Below are 16,970 nucleotides of genomic sequence, written 5' to 3'. Positions count from 1 at the left end.
TGAGCTCCCCCTCTGCCCACCCCTAGCTTCCTGTCATCACTGGCTGCTGCTCTTCTACCCATAACCACGCCCGGCTGTCCGCATCTAGGAGAGTGGCCGGCCTGTTTCCTGCAGCGCGCCTTCGAGGAGACGTGACTCAGCTGCTCCAGCGCCCTGCTGGTCTTCTCCTCTTTGTGCCGAAATGAAGGAGGTATAATATGATTCAGCCTCCTTTCTTCTGGGATGAAACAGACCTTTGTCACATTGAAAGACACGTTAAAAAATGGTTTGAAGGAACAGGTTCACCACCCACTTTGTTACCCCATACATGACTGAGGTCTGGACTATATAACTGCATTCTCTGGTGCGCTGTGAGGGTACCGGGACAGTACCGGAAGTGTTAAGGCCGTGATATGTGTTACATCAGATGCACAGAACTCGCCCCACTAGAACCTTTCTAGAATGTTCTCCAGTGTGCTGCGAAGACAAGTGGGGGACATTTATTAGAAAGACATGCGGGCCACAGTGTTAAGTGCTCTGAGAGATGTCAGAATGGCACAAATCATAGCATATAAGCACCCTATAAGGATGCTGCATATAAGGTTTCCTTCAGGTTCTTTAAAGAAGTCTATGGACTGTGTGTGTGTGTGTGTGTGTGTGTGTGTGTGTGTGTGTGTGTTTGTGTGTGAGCGTGTGTGTGCGTGGGTGTGGGTGTGAAATATTACCTGCTTGTTGCCATCCTCTAAAATCCGGACCTTTGTCTCAAGTTGACGGATGTAGTTCGATGAGTCTGTGGAGAAGCCAGACACAGGAAATTAAATCCAACTGCAGAAGAGTCCGGAAAGTTCCGCTGTTGCACAACATAAGTCCTACTAAAACCTGTTCCTCCTGTGAGCAAAGGCCCGAGGAGCACAACTCTGTGGAAACAAAAAGCTACGATAGCACTGTGCACTCTCTAAATCACCACCTTCACTAAAGGAACATGTTCAGAAGATTATCATCTCGGTCCAAAAGCAATACCTGCGGTTTAGAAACACTTTTATTGTGTGAATTCCTCCAAAGCTTTTTGGCGGTTCACGTATCTCAGTAATCCTAAAATTGCACTGATTTCTGTTTTGCATTGATACCTAATACCACATCCCATAATGCACTGCACCTGCATAGTGTCAAATGAAAGACATCTGTGAAAGCAAAAGAAGGATTAAGGAGGGGGAAATATGCAGTGAAACCCCAAATTCAGACCATGGAAGAAACGGTTACACAAACGAGGCATTTGACCCAGAGAAAGCTGTGTCACCTTTAACATCAAAAGCTTTCATTATTACTACCAAAAAAAGGCTTTCTGGCTTTGTGGAACAGTCACAGATGTCTTAACTGGACAGCGCAAATGAAAACTTGCACTTTTAGGTGTGTGAGGTTTATAGCCATGCCTGAAAGGACAGGTTCGTTTCAGTCTATCTCATATTAACATCGTGGTTTCCAATTACCATGTTGTGAGTTTTCCTTAATTCTAAAAAGTGATTTATCGAGGTCTACAGAGGCTTAAAGGTTTTCTCTTAAAGGAAAACACTTTAACTGAAGGTGTCAGAATGCTTGATACTAAGGCTATAAATGACAGGACACAATTTTAATAAGGTGTCGGTCAAAAAATAGCAAGGCTGTCCTTTAATGCAAAGGGCTGTGATGGGGAGGGGGCGGGGCCATTGCCAGCCTTCTGCTGGGCTGCATTCTCTGCGTAGGTGTCCTGACCTCACTCTGTGGGCCGACCCTGGGAACGCCTGTTAGCACAGCTTCATACCTTCACACTGCACTACGGCAACCTGTATACTCACAGAGTAGCCTCCGACGCCGAGACCGGAGCGTTTCGTCTGTTTGTTTGGGTTTTGTTTTTTTAAATAAACTGGGGTAAATAAAAACTTATGATTGCCAAATCAATCACAATAAGACGAAACCACAAGGGGAATGTGATTAAAGGAAGATATAAACCAGTAGAGTTCATGTGAAGCACCAAAATATGAGTTATTTAAAATGTATATCAAAAGATTGAACGCGTAGTATAAAGGTAAGTTGCTATAAAAACAGTTGCTGAACGGCTATTTAAGATACAAAAGCACAGTGGAAGGCGAGTGACAGCAGCACAAGTCCTCACGGTCAAACTCATTCTGCTGCATTGCTATCCCCACCCGCCGTTTCTCTCTCTCATTCTCCATCTCCACGCCTCATTAACTTCAGTAACCTCTTGTCCTCTCAAAGTGAATCCCACACATCTCCACCTGTTCCTGCACTCCCCATCTTTCCCTGAGAGCGGAACGAACCCGTCGTGGAGCTCAGGGTAAGGGGCGGTTAAAAGGTCGCTCTTTGAAACGGGACTCGGGGATTCGACTTCGGTGCCCTTTTGACTTCAGGACCGATGTAACGCGGCGTGCCATACGCCCTTTACTCCCCGCAGGCGAAACCAGAGCAAACGCTTTTTGGCACCATTTCATACGGCCTCCTGGCAGGCCGAATTGATTATCCCGACCCGTAGCCGCCACCAGGTGTCAGTGACGCGTCGCGCATGCACCTCGCGCGCCAGGAATTCCATCGTTACGGAAAACGATCCATTTCACATCTCCGCTTTCACTAACCCACTTTCTCTGTTTCACTTGTTACACTATCACTATTCAAAAAGCACAAACAGATGCGTTCAGCAGCTACTCGAGACGCACGGCCGTTTGTGGGGCGAGACCGCACTGCCTCGGAACGGAAGGCGCTTAATCCTCTTTGCCTTCCTTCGTGACCCTTTGATCTAAGCCCGGTCCATGCGGTCACCTGACCCTCAGCACACTCCCCAAGCCGATTAGGGAGGCGCGTCGGCCTTCCGCAGCTCATCTGCAGCCCACTGCCCGGGTGTACTGACTTACTGGGGGGGGGGGGGGGGGTTGCGGAGTGGAACGCCCCCCACCCCTCCTCCTGCATTTATCACTGGAGTGCTCTTTCATCTCGGTAGGACTGCAGTGCAGTACAAACGTGCAGCCTTCTCTCTCTCTCTCTCTGCGTGTGTGTTTTTTACCCTTCACTGTGTGGAGTGTCGGGTAACCTACAGAAACGAGTGAGGAATCCACCCAGATGTACTCGTACTCTTACCACAGCGGTGGAGTGTCGGCTGCAGAGAACAGGCGACGTTTCCGGTGTTATGAACGGGAAACTGAGAGAATTATGAAAAGAACCACTTTCTTTATGCGCCGAATATCTGTAAACACACACACTGTATACAGAGAGCATCTGACACAGGTGTCGTGAGCCGAGACTGGGGACCGCTGTGATTAGTACTCTGGGCTTGGCTGCAGTGCTCAGCCTCCCCCTCCCCCTCCCCCTCCCCCACCCCCACTGAGACTCTGCAGCATTGCTACGCTCTGCTCAATTAGCTCCATCCTCATCCTCAACCAGCCTCCTCCGCCAGTCCGCCCTTCAACGGCACATGCACGCCGCATACCCCAGACCGAGCCTAGCCGCAGTTCATAAGAATTAATGCGGAAGAAAATCTAAAGAGCGCGGCAGTCTCTGCAGGGGTGCTCCGCCCAGAGGAGAAGGCAAGTGTGGTGGAGAGCATCCACCCTGAAGGAAAGCCTACCCTTGTACGTAACCTTAACTGGGCTGTACCTTTTTATACAAAACCGAATCGCGCTAACTGTTGCGATTTCGCAGTTGCAAAGCCGAGAAAACACAGCCAGTCTAAAGAGAAGAGAGAGAAACATGGCCCCAGCGTTACAACATTCGTGCAAGCGCTGCTGTTCTCGTCTCTGAGTGGGCGTGACTTAATTAGAGAGACTTGTGAGGGGGTGAAGCATGACTGTGGCGGATGTCTCTCTCTCTGTCTCATCTCACTGTATCAGAGCGCTGACCCACTTGCAGCCGCCCTGTGTTTGCGTTCGTTCTGACGGCCCTCAGTCGGGTCTGAGCTAGGATTCCGTCTAGGCTGCGTAAACACCACCCTGAGCCGAAAGACCGTCAAGCAGGAAAGCATTACCGCCAGAGGACTTTGACCGCCAAGCGCAGTGTTTGTCACTTCATAAGTCACCCGTTGCTGCCGCAACCCTCAAAACACAACGCAGATGAATATGAATGTGAACAAGGATGCAGAGCAGTTATTTAAATAAAGCAAGGTGCTGTCATTTCACACAACTACGCACGCAAGCATGGTTATGGAACCAATAAAACCGAACTTAGCCGACCCCACCGCTGAGATCATATGTAAGGCTATATTCCAACAAAACAAACGCCCCCCCCCCCCCCCCCGCCATCCATTTCTCTCGGAGCAGCACGGGGAAATAAGGTTTGCTATGATAGAGGCCCAGGATCCATTTTAAATTACTCCAAGATGTGGGAGTGGGTCTGGCCAAACAGTGCTGCATTGTTGCGGGGCCCTGTGATCTGCTCTCTGATGTTAAGCGCAGCACAATGAGACAGACACACACCCCTCTCTGGGTTCACGGTCGGGAGCACGCACCGACGTACCGGATCAATACCGGCTTCGCACGGGCTCACTTTATTGACACCTCACAGTCAAGGAATTTGTGTAAAAGTAAGAATGTTGCATATAAGAAGACAAGAATGTGCAGTGTGAATCCCAGAGGGGAGAATAACCCAAACAGGAAGGTCGTTGGTGACATGAAATGAAACTTCAGAAGTACACATTGCAAGTATGCTGCGCAAACAGATGACGACTATGCTCCGACGTCGCTTTGGACTCACTGAACGTACGTCGGCGACTGCGACCGTTTTGTGGCAAGATGATTTGAGTTCAGAATTTAGGACCTGACTTGCTGTTCTGGATATGTGTGTAGATGCCAGGCTGCCTGTTCTCATCAGCAGACACGGCACGGACCCGATGCTATCTGACGTTGTCTGATGCCAGATATAGCTGACATTTTTCAACTTTGTGAACATGCATAGCTTCATTCATTCATTTATTTATTATCTCGATGCATCCTCACCAACCCCGTTGAGCGGTCTGAGATGGACATATCACCTGCATGCACGACAGGCATTTGCCTCCAGCTCTAATTTCACAGCTCGGTCAACTTACACACAGAATGGGTCATTTTGAGTTAATGACATAAAACGAGATTTCCAAAAATAAGACCGTTTATCAAACACAGATCAAAGTTTGTTGTCATCTGACTGCGTAGGTATTCAGAGTCTCTGGTGCGCGGTGGCCCCGTGTTGGAATCCTTTCCCAACAATAACAGCCGAGGAAAAGAAGCTGTTTCACATCCACCAGATCTCCGGTAACTTTTTTTTTTTGATGAAACATTATCAGGCCAGGTCGAAGTGAACCGCTCAGTTAACTCCGCAACAGAATAAGTTCAGATCGATATCCGCTGAAGGAACCAAGTCACAGCAAGTCCCCGCCACTGACTCTTTATCAGCCTCTGTGCTCGTTACAGTCGGAGGTGTCATGCTGTCTGCGTCCTGTAAAGTGACTCTGTCCCAGCCGGAGAGAGTAGCATGACGCCCAGGGCGAGGGAGATGACTCGTATTGCACGGGCCCAGCAGACGGGGCGACGGCTCGAGGCGACTCGAAGACGCGCGCGCTGCCTTCGATCGTTGGCCGCGTGACGACTCCGCCACGCCTCTCACGTCCCCCGCGGGGCTTCGCCGACAGGCCGCGTGCTACCGGGACCGCGCTCGCTGCAGTAACGGCCGCAGCGCGCAGACTGGAAGCTGCTGTCAAAGGCTGTCATCTCAGTCACGCGCAGGGCCTCCCGGTGTCTGGGACCGGGCTGTCACACTCTCACGCACGCTCCGTTTTGTGCGTGGGGGAAAGGAAATGAAGACTATGTAATTAAAAGGCTGGCGTCGGGCACGCGGCCACGTTGCCACGCAACAAACTGAACGCAAAGACCAGCGCACACCACGTACAGTAAAACGCGCGAGGGATTATCACGCTTGTATAACCCTCATTATTCTTTTTTCACCATTTGCCACTCGGTCTTCTTGTCTTGCCGCGGCCGTTAGAAGTCCCCCGAGCACACTCCACTGCGCCGGTGTTAATCTCCGCGGACGGGAGGGCGGATTTGCTGGTTTGTCCTGTCGCCACATGGCGCGTTTTGGTGTGGAAGCGGGTGCAACGCATGTTCTGCGGCAAAGGCCATGTTAGGGTGATAGAGTGTCTGCTTATATTACACGGCCCGTGGGAGCGTCTGAATGTCAGCAAATGCTTGCCCTCTGTCCTCAGCAGAGAGAGAGAGAGAGAGAGAGAGAGAGAGAGAGAGAGAGAGAGAGAGAAGGAGGGAGAGGGAGGGGGAAGCCAGAGGTGTGTACTGTGTGTCCTTTCGCATGCAGCCTCATGCAGAGATGTTGCTGTCACTATTAATCTCCGTTAGCACCGGGAGGCAGTGAGGTATAAACGAAAGAACGAGAGAGAGATGGGAGAGGGTGTGAGTCAGCCATACTCACGTCGGCCCCACCACAACTGTGTCCCCTGCCTTAGCAACCACACCACCTGCCTCGGCAACAAGCCTCTGATGGCTCAGAACATCTATTGATCGCATGAAGTATATCAAAATTGAAAGGTTACAGTAGTGTAGTAGACAATCTCAACTGTTTGTAAATCATCAGTTTTGTGTAAATGTAAAATAATATATTTCATTCATTAATAATTAGTAATGTATTAAATAAATAATGTAAAATAAATAATTTTAAAAGTAGCCTGGCATGGCCCTCAAGAGAAAAGCAAGTAAATTTTTGTGTATAACACATCATACCCATTCCTAGGGCAAAACCTGTGCACAAACTCATATATGCTTAATGATTTGATCTAACTTTGCAAAAAAAAAAAAAAAAAAAAAAAAAAAAAAAAAGCTATAAACAGGTTTTGTTTTATATTAAGCATCAGAACTGATTCTGTGAGAGCAGCAGTAGACCTGATGTCCAGTGAACAGGAATTCAGGTCATGAACACACAGGGGTCTTACAAGAAGCTTACAGAGAAACATTAATATATGTCAAAACCAGCAGCTGTTCTTAGAAGGTAGTAACTGAATCTTCTCTGTGAATAATCTCCACAAAAAATAATAAGTTTGAAACACATGGCAAACACACTGAAAGTGCTAGTGTTAAAATAGCTAAGACACTATCATAAATGCTTTCCTGTAGTGCCACTGGAGACTAAAGTGTTGAATTCCATAAACAGGGACCTTAGAGTGAAAATGAGTCTTCAGTTCAGAAGCTTATACTGAACTAAGGAAAACTGATAAAACATGACCCATGAACAACAGCACAGAATAGAAACTTCAGGTAAGCACGATATGGTAAAATGTGTCTAGATCTGCTACCGATATAACCAAAATATGACGAGCTATTTCTTAATGGAAGAACACATTCACTCTATAGAAGCGCTCTGTCTACAAGCTCCTGGACCCCAATGCAACTCTCTGAACAACGCTGTCTGACTAATGAGTTTCACTGTCCTCAGGTCAGTTTACGCCCAACTCTAACTGGCTTCAAATCTGCCTTTTTTCATGCTGTAATCACTGTGATTCTCTCTCTCCTTTCCTCCCTTTCTGTTACTTTCTCCTGTGTATTTGCCTTTTTAAGGAGTAAACTGCCTGGTGTTGCTTGTTTGTGGTTTCGGACCCACGGTGAAACGGGGTCTACCCGCAGGGGCTGCAGGTTTCGGCCCCACCGCCGACAGACATCTCAAAGCGGCTCTGGGGAGCATGAAGGAGCTGCAGTTATCAGTGGCTTCTCCACAGGCTTCCTATCAACAGACTTTATCTTGAGGAGCTACAGGGCTATAAGGGTCGAGTCGTAGGCAGAAGAAAGCCAGGCCTCCACGGCGGCGGCGGGCCCGGGCGGACCATTCGCTGATGCCTCACTTCCCCTGAACGAGGTGGAAAAAACAGGAACCTCAGTGTTGCATTTCCAAATCCATCACCCTCTCCAGTTAAGCACTGCTTAGCAATAATTGAAGGTCTGAAACAGAACCGGACTGGCAAAGCCACTTTTTTTCCTAAGGACTGATTTACACACAACGTTTTTGCTGCTCCTGACTGCGATCCCACTCACGCGTTCGGCTCCAGGAGTGTGGAGTTGAACCGGGTTAGACACTTCAATAGCACACACCCTACGAAAACAGTCCTGGTGTGACCAAAGTGCAGATCAAACACGTCTGACTCACGTTGCAGAATCCTTCGTGCTTAATGCAGGATGAAAGAAAATCAAAACACACAATTACGGCAAGCACCCAACAATATTTTTTTTTGAATTACAATAAAAATAGCATGCTAACATAGTAGTACTGCAAAAATGCAACTGTTTTTGAATGCATGGTCCATTTGAATGTTCATCTCTAATATTACATATTTATAAAAAAAAAATTAAGAGTTAGAAAGCAGGAAAGAACAATCAGACTAAATGTAGACATAAAAATAATGTATAACTTTAGGCAATCTGTTTGGTATGTGAGACATGTTTCCCAAACATTGGGAGTCAACAGTGGGGGATATTTGGGGTTTCCTGGCTTGCTGCAGGCCAGAGTGAAGTTGATTCAGAAGTAAAGCCATGAATAAAACAGTGGCAGAGCGCAGGGCGGAGGAGCGCGCAAGGAAGAGCGCCAACATTCCGGCGTATTGATAAGAACGCATCCTAGCAACAAGCCCCGGTGTTTGACTAAAGGGTTTGTCTGTTCTTTAGTTCATACACCACCAGCTTCTGCCAAATGCACCCGCACTCATGCACACAAGAGCGCGCGCAGGCTTGCATGCATGCGTGCTGCGTGCACTCTTGTGTGCATGAGTCCGCACGCATGCACATGCGCGCGCGCACACACACACACACACACACACACACACAGCAGCACACTGAATAAGGAGCTGGGAAATGCAGAAATTAGTAAGTAGTCCTCATTCTAAAACCCTCATCATTACCTAATACACATTTAACTTCCAAGTTACCTCTTCCAGGGTATCTTGTGGATTTTTATGGGGTTTCAGAAGTACCGTTGTTAACATGAAAACTCTTCCAGCCTCCTAAATAAATTATTACCATTCTTTGGAGTCATCCCCGCACTACGACGAATTCTAGAAGCTATGGAATGAGCTTTGATCTTTGGTGGGGAGAAGAGCATCAGATCCATCAAACTGAAGCAGCTCTTTCAAATTTCTTTCCAGTGCACCAGAGATGCTATATTAAATATAACAGATGGCTTGGTCCATTAAAACCAAGACCAAGTAAGATCAGGTATGCATTGACTTCCCACACCTGTCAGTATTCATCAGTCTCGATCTCAGCCACTTCCTTCATTTGCACCATGCATTTATCTGTGGACACGGACGTATTCATTTCAGCGCAGCAATGTCCGCAAAGACAGAATGAATTACAAGACTGACGGGCAGATTCCTCAGGTGTTTCAGTGCAGGACATCGTTTCATACCTCATTATAACAGCAACACTCGATGAATCGATCATTTTCACATAACTACCTCAACACATCGTAGACTATTCAAATTATTTCAGGATGGATATGATGGAATGAAAGAAGAAGAAGAGGAATTGTAGACACTTTGAGATTGAATTTATTGTATCTGAAAACATTTTGCTCTCCTCATCTAAGTTAATCAGCTACTGTGTGATATTTTCAAAATTTAGACTACAGCAGTGCTCATTTTCACCTTGATATATTTGAAACAGAGCCCAGTTAGCCTGCTCAGAGCAGTGTTATAATGGAAACCTAACAGACCAGAGGGACACAAGGCCAGACCTCGTTATTTTAGCGTCCGTGTGGCAATTTTGCTAAGTAACTGTTTGACTGTGACATAGTGCCCAGGTCAAAACGACTTACGCCTGCTGACGTCATGTAGCATCAAGACAGAACACGGTGTACGTTACATGGCTTATATAACGTCGAGTGAGCAGTATTCGCATGCCCTCATCCTCTGTGTCCTGAAGTAGCGGTGGGTCGGTTAAAAGCACCAACCACAGGGTCGCCTTTCTTATAATAGTAGGGCTGACTGCGTACTTGTGGTTGGCTAGAGGACTGCAGACTGAAGGATCTCCCAGTAGCAGGAGCCCAGCTACCGCTAGCGCCCCATCGTGCTCCCGGCCAGGGCACTTAGACCCTACTGCCCTGAGCGAGACTACATCGCTTAGAGGCAAAACGTTGTTCCCAGGCTTGGGAGGTGTAAGACAAACTCGTCTTGAAAGACAGATTTTAAAAGCATGACTTGAGGAGGAGTGTAAGGTTTCTAACGTTTCGTTTTAAAGGCAACCTCACAGGAAGGAGCACGTATGCCCTGTGCAAGCAACCGAGTATTCTTGTTGGATTTCAGGTCAGTCAGGAAAATGGATGATCATTAAAAGGGTTCTCGATTTTTCTTTGAGCAAGTTCCTGAAGTTCCTGAAAAGGCCCAGTGCATGCGCGGTATGTAGCTCACGATGAACCTCCGCGTAAAACACTCTCTTCCAGAAGCATTTTCCAGTGACTGAGCAAGGTGCATTGCTGTTATGTACGTATTAAGACCTCTCTACCATAAAGGCACCATTGTTTTGTATTTAAACTGCTACACCTGTGGGACAAGTATGAGACACCGCTGTTCTAAATCTGAGAATAATCTGTTGCTGACTCAACTGAGTATTTATTTTAATTTTGCAGGGCAAAATGAACATTTGGTATGCTTGAAAAGAACCCACATGGGCATGAAATTAATAACACTGCCCAATGAGGCTAAAACATTTCATTAAAGCCTGCCAGTGCTATCAGAGCAAAACGGGCTGATTTTCACATGTACTTTTCCATAAATCTCCCCACAGAAATGCTGGCCAGAGCAACCTCCATCGGAGCATTACAAACCACCTGAAAAGTGTTTTTGCCTCATTACTGAGGTCGCGTGTGGCTTCAGGGAACGGCAGTACGCTTACATAACTGGCTGTGATAAAGCTCGGCTTGACAAATGAAGAAAATGGAAGCTAGTGGCCCGGAAAAGTGGAGCAGCACTCTCCCAAAGCCTCTGTACGATCATGGAGAGGGCGAAGGACAAAAAGGAGTCCGAAGGTTCGGGTGGGTCATGCTTATCATCATGCGGGACCACAGAACTCACCGGGCCTCGGACCCGGTTTGTGATAACGGGACTCCGCCGCTTCAAAAGCTTTGAAACTAAAAGCATCTCAAATTGAAGGCTCGGCAGAGGGCTCGTTTTAAGAGATATCGGGAGGTGAGAACCCGGGAAGGAAAAGACAGCGGAAGATGGCAGAGAGAGAGAGAGAAAGAGAGAGAGAGATACTACAGGCTGGTGGTCTTTGAATGGCTGCTTCCCCTTTGTGCTCCAACAATACTGTCGGACAGATGGCCAGAGCAGCTAACCCGCAACACACAACCTCTCCCCCCCCACCTCCAGACAGCGGCAGGGGGCAACCAGCCCCATTTCTCCCAAGTCTGGAGTGGCTTTCTAAAGGGCAGGGGAGCATAGGGGATTGAGAGAAAGGACAAACTCTGCCTCAAACCACAGCAGAGTGGGACAGGGCACAGAATTCTGCTTTCTCAGAATCTTAGTCTGGAGGATCCATATCGCAAGCTTGCACTTATTCAAGGTCTAGAAGAGACAGCGACATTAAAAAAAAGACAAATTCATGGATTTTCACATTAGAACAAGCTAAATATTGGCCAAAGACAAGACATTTTCCTGCTTTACTAGTTCACTATTTTCATACAAACTCAAGGGTTTACTCTTTAACAAGTGCTGTAAGTATATTCGGCAATTAAATGTGAAAAAACACAGTATTAGGCAATATTAGATTACTACAACATAAAACAACTTAGCACATGGCATTCCAGATATAAATATTTTCTAGCTGAGGCAGCTGTGTCTAAAATATGTACCTTCATTTTATCCTTTCAGTTTTGGTATCTCAAATGAACAGGTCTGATGCACAAGCCATTGGGCAAGGCATCAAAATAGCTATGATAGTATAATGTTCCCATTGTGCAGGTCACAGTGGAAATGTATACTTCTAGAAGTCAAGGACTCTTCTGACTTGAGGCATTTGTGCTGAGCCAGCCTCTTCTGACTCAGGCTGTTTGGCACAGTGGAGCTGAAAGCTGCCCTTGCGGCTGGCAGTCCGAGTGCAGCAGGAACAGCGCTTATAACCTGCTTTGAGATCTTTAAATGAAGATGCGGAGTGACACGTTCCAAATTAACACAAGGACTGAGGGCTGTCAAAAAAAAAACCCAAAAAACAACAACCCTACCTGGCCTTAAACCGCTTAAATCCAAAGCCACGCTGTTAAACTGGTCTGAATCCCATCTGTAGTGCGTGGAGAAAAGACCCAGAGTCTACCTTCTCCTACAGTTCCATCTTACCCCACAGTGAGGGCCCACTTTCCATTCTTCGGAATCAATCACACAGCTGATAATAGCTGGTTGCCATGGCGTTCCACACCCACAGAGCCAATACTGGCAAACCCTCCCCTCTGACCCCATTTTCCCTGCAGAGTTCATGCTTTCCACAAGATAAACACAAAGTGTGGTTACGGTATCGGGAAGGAGGGAGAGTAGATAATGAGAAAGCAAAAGAGAAAGAGATATAGAAAGGGGGAGAGAGAGAAATCACCCTAGTTTCATATTACTGACTAATTCATCCAACCTGGTAGCCATTCCTGCAGTACAGCCCCGAGTAAGCATGTGAAGATTGATTTTTTTTCCCTTCAGCAGATCCTACCCACAGACTATGTGACAGGCCTAACCAGTTTCTGACCAGCACAGACTGTAGTTAAACTCTGTAAACCTCCTGGCTTAATTCACAAAGTAACAATGAAGCCTCGTAAAACTGTCTTGGTTATCCTGGTATGCTGAAACTCCAGATAGGCCAGCTTTTGGACAATAAACACACGACATTCCTTTTCTTTTCATCATGAGGAAATGCGCCATTAACAAAGAAGACGTCTGTAACTTGATTGTACATATCTGTAGAATGAAAAATCGCCTAAATAACAATTAAAATTACAATGCTAAACATACTAATTTCATTTAAGTTGCTGTTCAAATGGTGATGCTGATCTCAACCTGTTAAAACCAGGCTTCATAGTGGACTAGAAAAAGATGTCTCATTTTTCAAAGGGGCTAACACAAGCTTACAAAGAACTGCCAGCCTTCGGGAGAGCCAGGAGCAATTTCTGTGAATTTAATCCGAATGAAGTCATAAGGAAAGCTATGACCACTAAACCCACCCTGGCATTAAACTGCAAGCATTCAGAACTTTCCATTTAAGCTGCAAAGTCCCTCAAACTTTGCAATGCTGCAACAGTGTTGGCTGTGTGGTTTCCAATCAACCTCAGGCTCTGCGTCGATGTTCATACACCGTGCCTGCTAGAGTAATCTCTCGCCAGTAATGTTGCAGTACAAGCAGATGTCCAGGCCAGGCGTAGAGTGTCTGATCCTGGCTTTAAACCACACAGAAGACTGGCAAGGGACAGGAATGTAAGACTGCGATTAGACACCACTTAAAGGTTACTCTGGAGGTAAACTGCCAATAGCCAGCTACTGGCACTAACGAGCTGGATCATGTCCAGTCTTCCAGACCTAAACAAGGCTATCGTAACGTTACCCCAACAGTGCACTTCTGTCATTCTCTCCAAGAGTCAGGAATCCTTCTTGAGTGCATGGTAATCACACTGACAGGCAAAGACCAAAAAAACATACGAAACGGAAAAAGAAGAATGCTACACGGAATGGTGGGACTTTTCTTCCTCTAAAAGACACCAAAGCAGAGCTCCTCATCAACAAATAAACAAATAAATCACATTTGCACCTTAACGCAACGTGACGCTTGTTTTAATTCCCCGTGTTTCAGAGTAAACACGGACATGCTTTATTAGATACTTTCTATGATTTCCCAGAATCACGAGCCATTCTGCTCTAAGTGTTGTCCACTTTTGTGCATAGGAGATCTGAAAAAGTCAGCAGCCCTCCCATTCACCAAGTGTCTCCGACAAGTGTTTCTAGGCTGGGTGTCCCAGGAGGGCTGTTTGTAACGGTCAGAGGGCTTAAAGTGGGACAGCCCCAATTACAGATCCATTTAAATGCAGCTCTGGCGAGACGGCCTCTCAGGGAGCGAACCGCTTTGTACGATTATTATTTTCTTTATGAGGCAATGTCTAGCAGCAGGGAGTAAGTAATAACGTTGTTAAAACTACACATAACTACTACAACCAAAGACCTGGGTTTTTGGTGGAGGTTCTCACCACCACAAAACAGCGATCACCTGCAGCTCATATATGATCCTTTCACAAATGGAAACCTACAGTAAAGACAGGAATCTGTCTCAAACTAGGAATCTGTTGAGCTATGCTTATCTATTTATTTCTCTACTTGAAAGCGATTTTCTTGTATTAAGCCTTTTTTTTTTTTTTTTAGAAGAGCATGAAAAGTAGCACTTTGAAGATTCTTGCTGTTTCATGTTAGGAAACAGAAAACATGGCTAAATAAGTAATGACACAGGGAACTGGACAGTGATATGCTGTCTCCTTCTGTGCCTGGCCAACCCAGAGTGTTCACATGCGGACATTTTCAATTAGCGTGATCTCTTTAAAGGCTGAAAGATTACACAGTCGCACAAGATAAATGACTGTGGATATCACCTAACTGGAGGAAAGATCAACGATCACATTTATCCACCTAATTTGGTGGCCTACTCACACTTTTAACTCCAACTGAAGTCATTTTAGATCAAGCTGAGCCACCCCTAACAGAAAGCAAAATCTTCTTAGTTACTTCAGAAAGGACTCTGCTGAAATTCCCTTTCAAGAAGCTGACCTCCATACTGCACTTATAAACAGGAACAAACCACACAACAGGCCTGACATCTGGACTTTACACTGGTGAATAGGGACTCTAAAGACCCTGACGACGGATGCTGAAAGGGCAACCCAAAACTCTTTCACTCCAGTCATGGGAAGGGACAGGGGAGAAACGTTATCTGAACTGTGTAAAAGGACCCCCCCCACACACACACACACACACACACCGTGACCCCAGCCACAGTGTCTAACCAAAAGGTTGCGGCAGGGGGTCTGGCTCTTTTCATAGCAAGGAGGAGCACTTTTTTTCTCTCATAGGAACTGATACCAGAACCAACCCACAACAGAAATACATTACAACACTATAATATGTTGGTGATCTTAAAGTGACGTATGTACTTATTTACTTATTAAATATCAATGCTGTGTTCGGATTCAAGAGTATATGTGCCACCAGATAAAGGACCTCCAAGCAGACAACAAATCACTTCTGTAGCTAAACTGCTCTGGATAAGAGCATCTGCCAAATGCTGTTAATATAAATGTAAATGATTAGTAGACTGAGACACTAGAATGCCATTATTCACACTCAGTGGTGAAAGGACCAGAGACATGAATTCCTACACTGAACGTGTAAGCACAGCTACAAGGACACCAGACGTTGCAGAATTAGCTTACTGACTAAGCTACGCAAAATCTAAATATGAGATATGAGGTTGGGGGGGGGGGGGTATTCCTTTTGTATATCCCCACAGCCAATATTTATTTTTGTGCTGTATCCATGACTGCTCAGGAAAATAACTTCTTTTCAATATATATTTTTTCAAGGTATACAACAGTTTGAAGAAAACAAAATGGTGTTAAGGGAAGAGATTTGGAAAAGCAACGGATTTTGGAACTTTGGTGAAGAGTATGGATCTAAGGTAGAGAAACAGGCTGATGCTGCAGTGAGTTTTGGACTGTTTGCACTTGTGTTGCATGTTGTCTGTTGCACTGTTGTTTTTATGTTGCACCATGGTCCTGGAGGAACATTGTCTTGTTTTTGTTGTGTACTTGTATATAGCTTAAATAACAATAAAACCTCTTGAACTTGAACTTGAACTTTTTGAGGCATAAATGAACACTGTATGAAGCTCACAACCTAAACAGAACACAGCCCACCTAATCCCTGTGTCTGACTACAGGAAGGCCTAAATATAACATACGAGAGCCCGCGCAGTCATTTAAAATGCACAGTATGTTAGAAGCCTCGGGGTTGTCTCCATCCTGAGAATATAATTAGCACCATGTCAACACATGCACTCAGAGAAATTGTACATCATGCGTGACATGGAAATAACAGGACTGCTCAAAGTTCTTTTAAAGAACAATAGACAAGCCCTGAATTCTTCGGACGTTCGGTTTGTGTTGCAATTTTAACTTTCCTAAGGCATTAATGTCTCAATCAGGAAATTAATGCCTGAGTGCACAATACCTACAATGGACAAACCTGTTAACTGCAACAATAGCTATTCAATAATACTACCATCCGATAGTAACTGGAGTGGTCAGATGTCCAATTTTAGTCCAGGCAGCGGGGTTTTAGGCTGGGCTGTCTGGTTTTAGGCCGGACTGTCAGGTTTTTCTGCTCCCTGTCCTCCTGGATGGACTATTTCGCGTGTTTCTGGAGTGAGCTGGTAATTGCTTTCCATTGATCAATATTATTTTAGCGTGTCACTGGTTCACATATGCTGCTTCTCCAGATCACCTCGTACCTCACCTACTGGCTAACTGCTGAAAGTTCGCACGCTAAATCCGAGTCAGTTAGGCCGTTTGTAACAGTGTAAAAATACCAAAAAGCAAAGCGACTCCAGTTCTCAAAGGTCAGCACATCCTCTCCTTTGGAAAAGTTGGACATATTAATTTCGTTCTGTAGACTATGCCAGACTTAAATATTGTATGTACCCAGTTTGGTGAATATAACATTCATTTATGTTACAGATATCCAGGTCAAATTGTTCAGGTCTGCTAGTTGTTAGCTAGGGTATGGTTTTCATTTCGTATGTTGTAATGTCATATCCCCATTTCTCGTATGTCCTCCTTTTAGGGGTTATTAAAGTGGCAACCTTACCAGTAAGCCATATTTCCTGTGTCTGTTAGTACACTCAACCTGGGTGGTGAAGTATAAAGTTATTATGACAGTTACTGTTTGGACTTTAAACAGGAGAATGTTGGGT

The 16,970-nt window shown here is 45.8% G+C and overlaps 1 protein-coding gene across 2 annotated transcripts in view; it reads right to left on the bottom strand.

Annotated features, from left to right (window-relative positions):
- The window catches only part of ccdc85ca (coiled-coil domain containing 85C, a), a 28,361-nt gene that overhangs the window by 7,478 nt on the left and 3,913 nt on the right, over window positions 1-16,970 (bottom strand). For both annotated transcript variants that reach the window (XM_027013948.2, XM_027013950.2), the window contains exon 2: window positions 705-769. In XM_027013948.2, coding sequence (XP_026869749.1) covers window positions 705-769 — 65 coding nt within the window. The remainder of the gene's footprint in view (window positions 1-704; window positions 770-16,970) is intronic.

This window comes from Electrophorus electricus, chromosome 13 (genome assembly GCF_013358815.1).
Source record: "Electrophorus electricus isolate fEleEle1 chromosome 13, fEleEle1.pri, whole genome shotgun sequence".
Classification (NCBI taxonomy): domain Eukaryota; kingdom Metazoa; phylum Chordata; class Actinopteri; order Gymnotiformes; family Gymnotidae; genus Electrophorus; species Electrophorus electricus.
The sequence above is the reverse complement of the archived record's forward strand: the minus strand, read 5'-3'. Positions and strand labels throughout refer to the sequence as shown.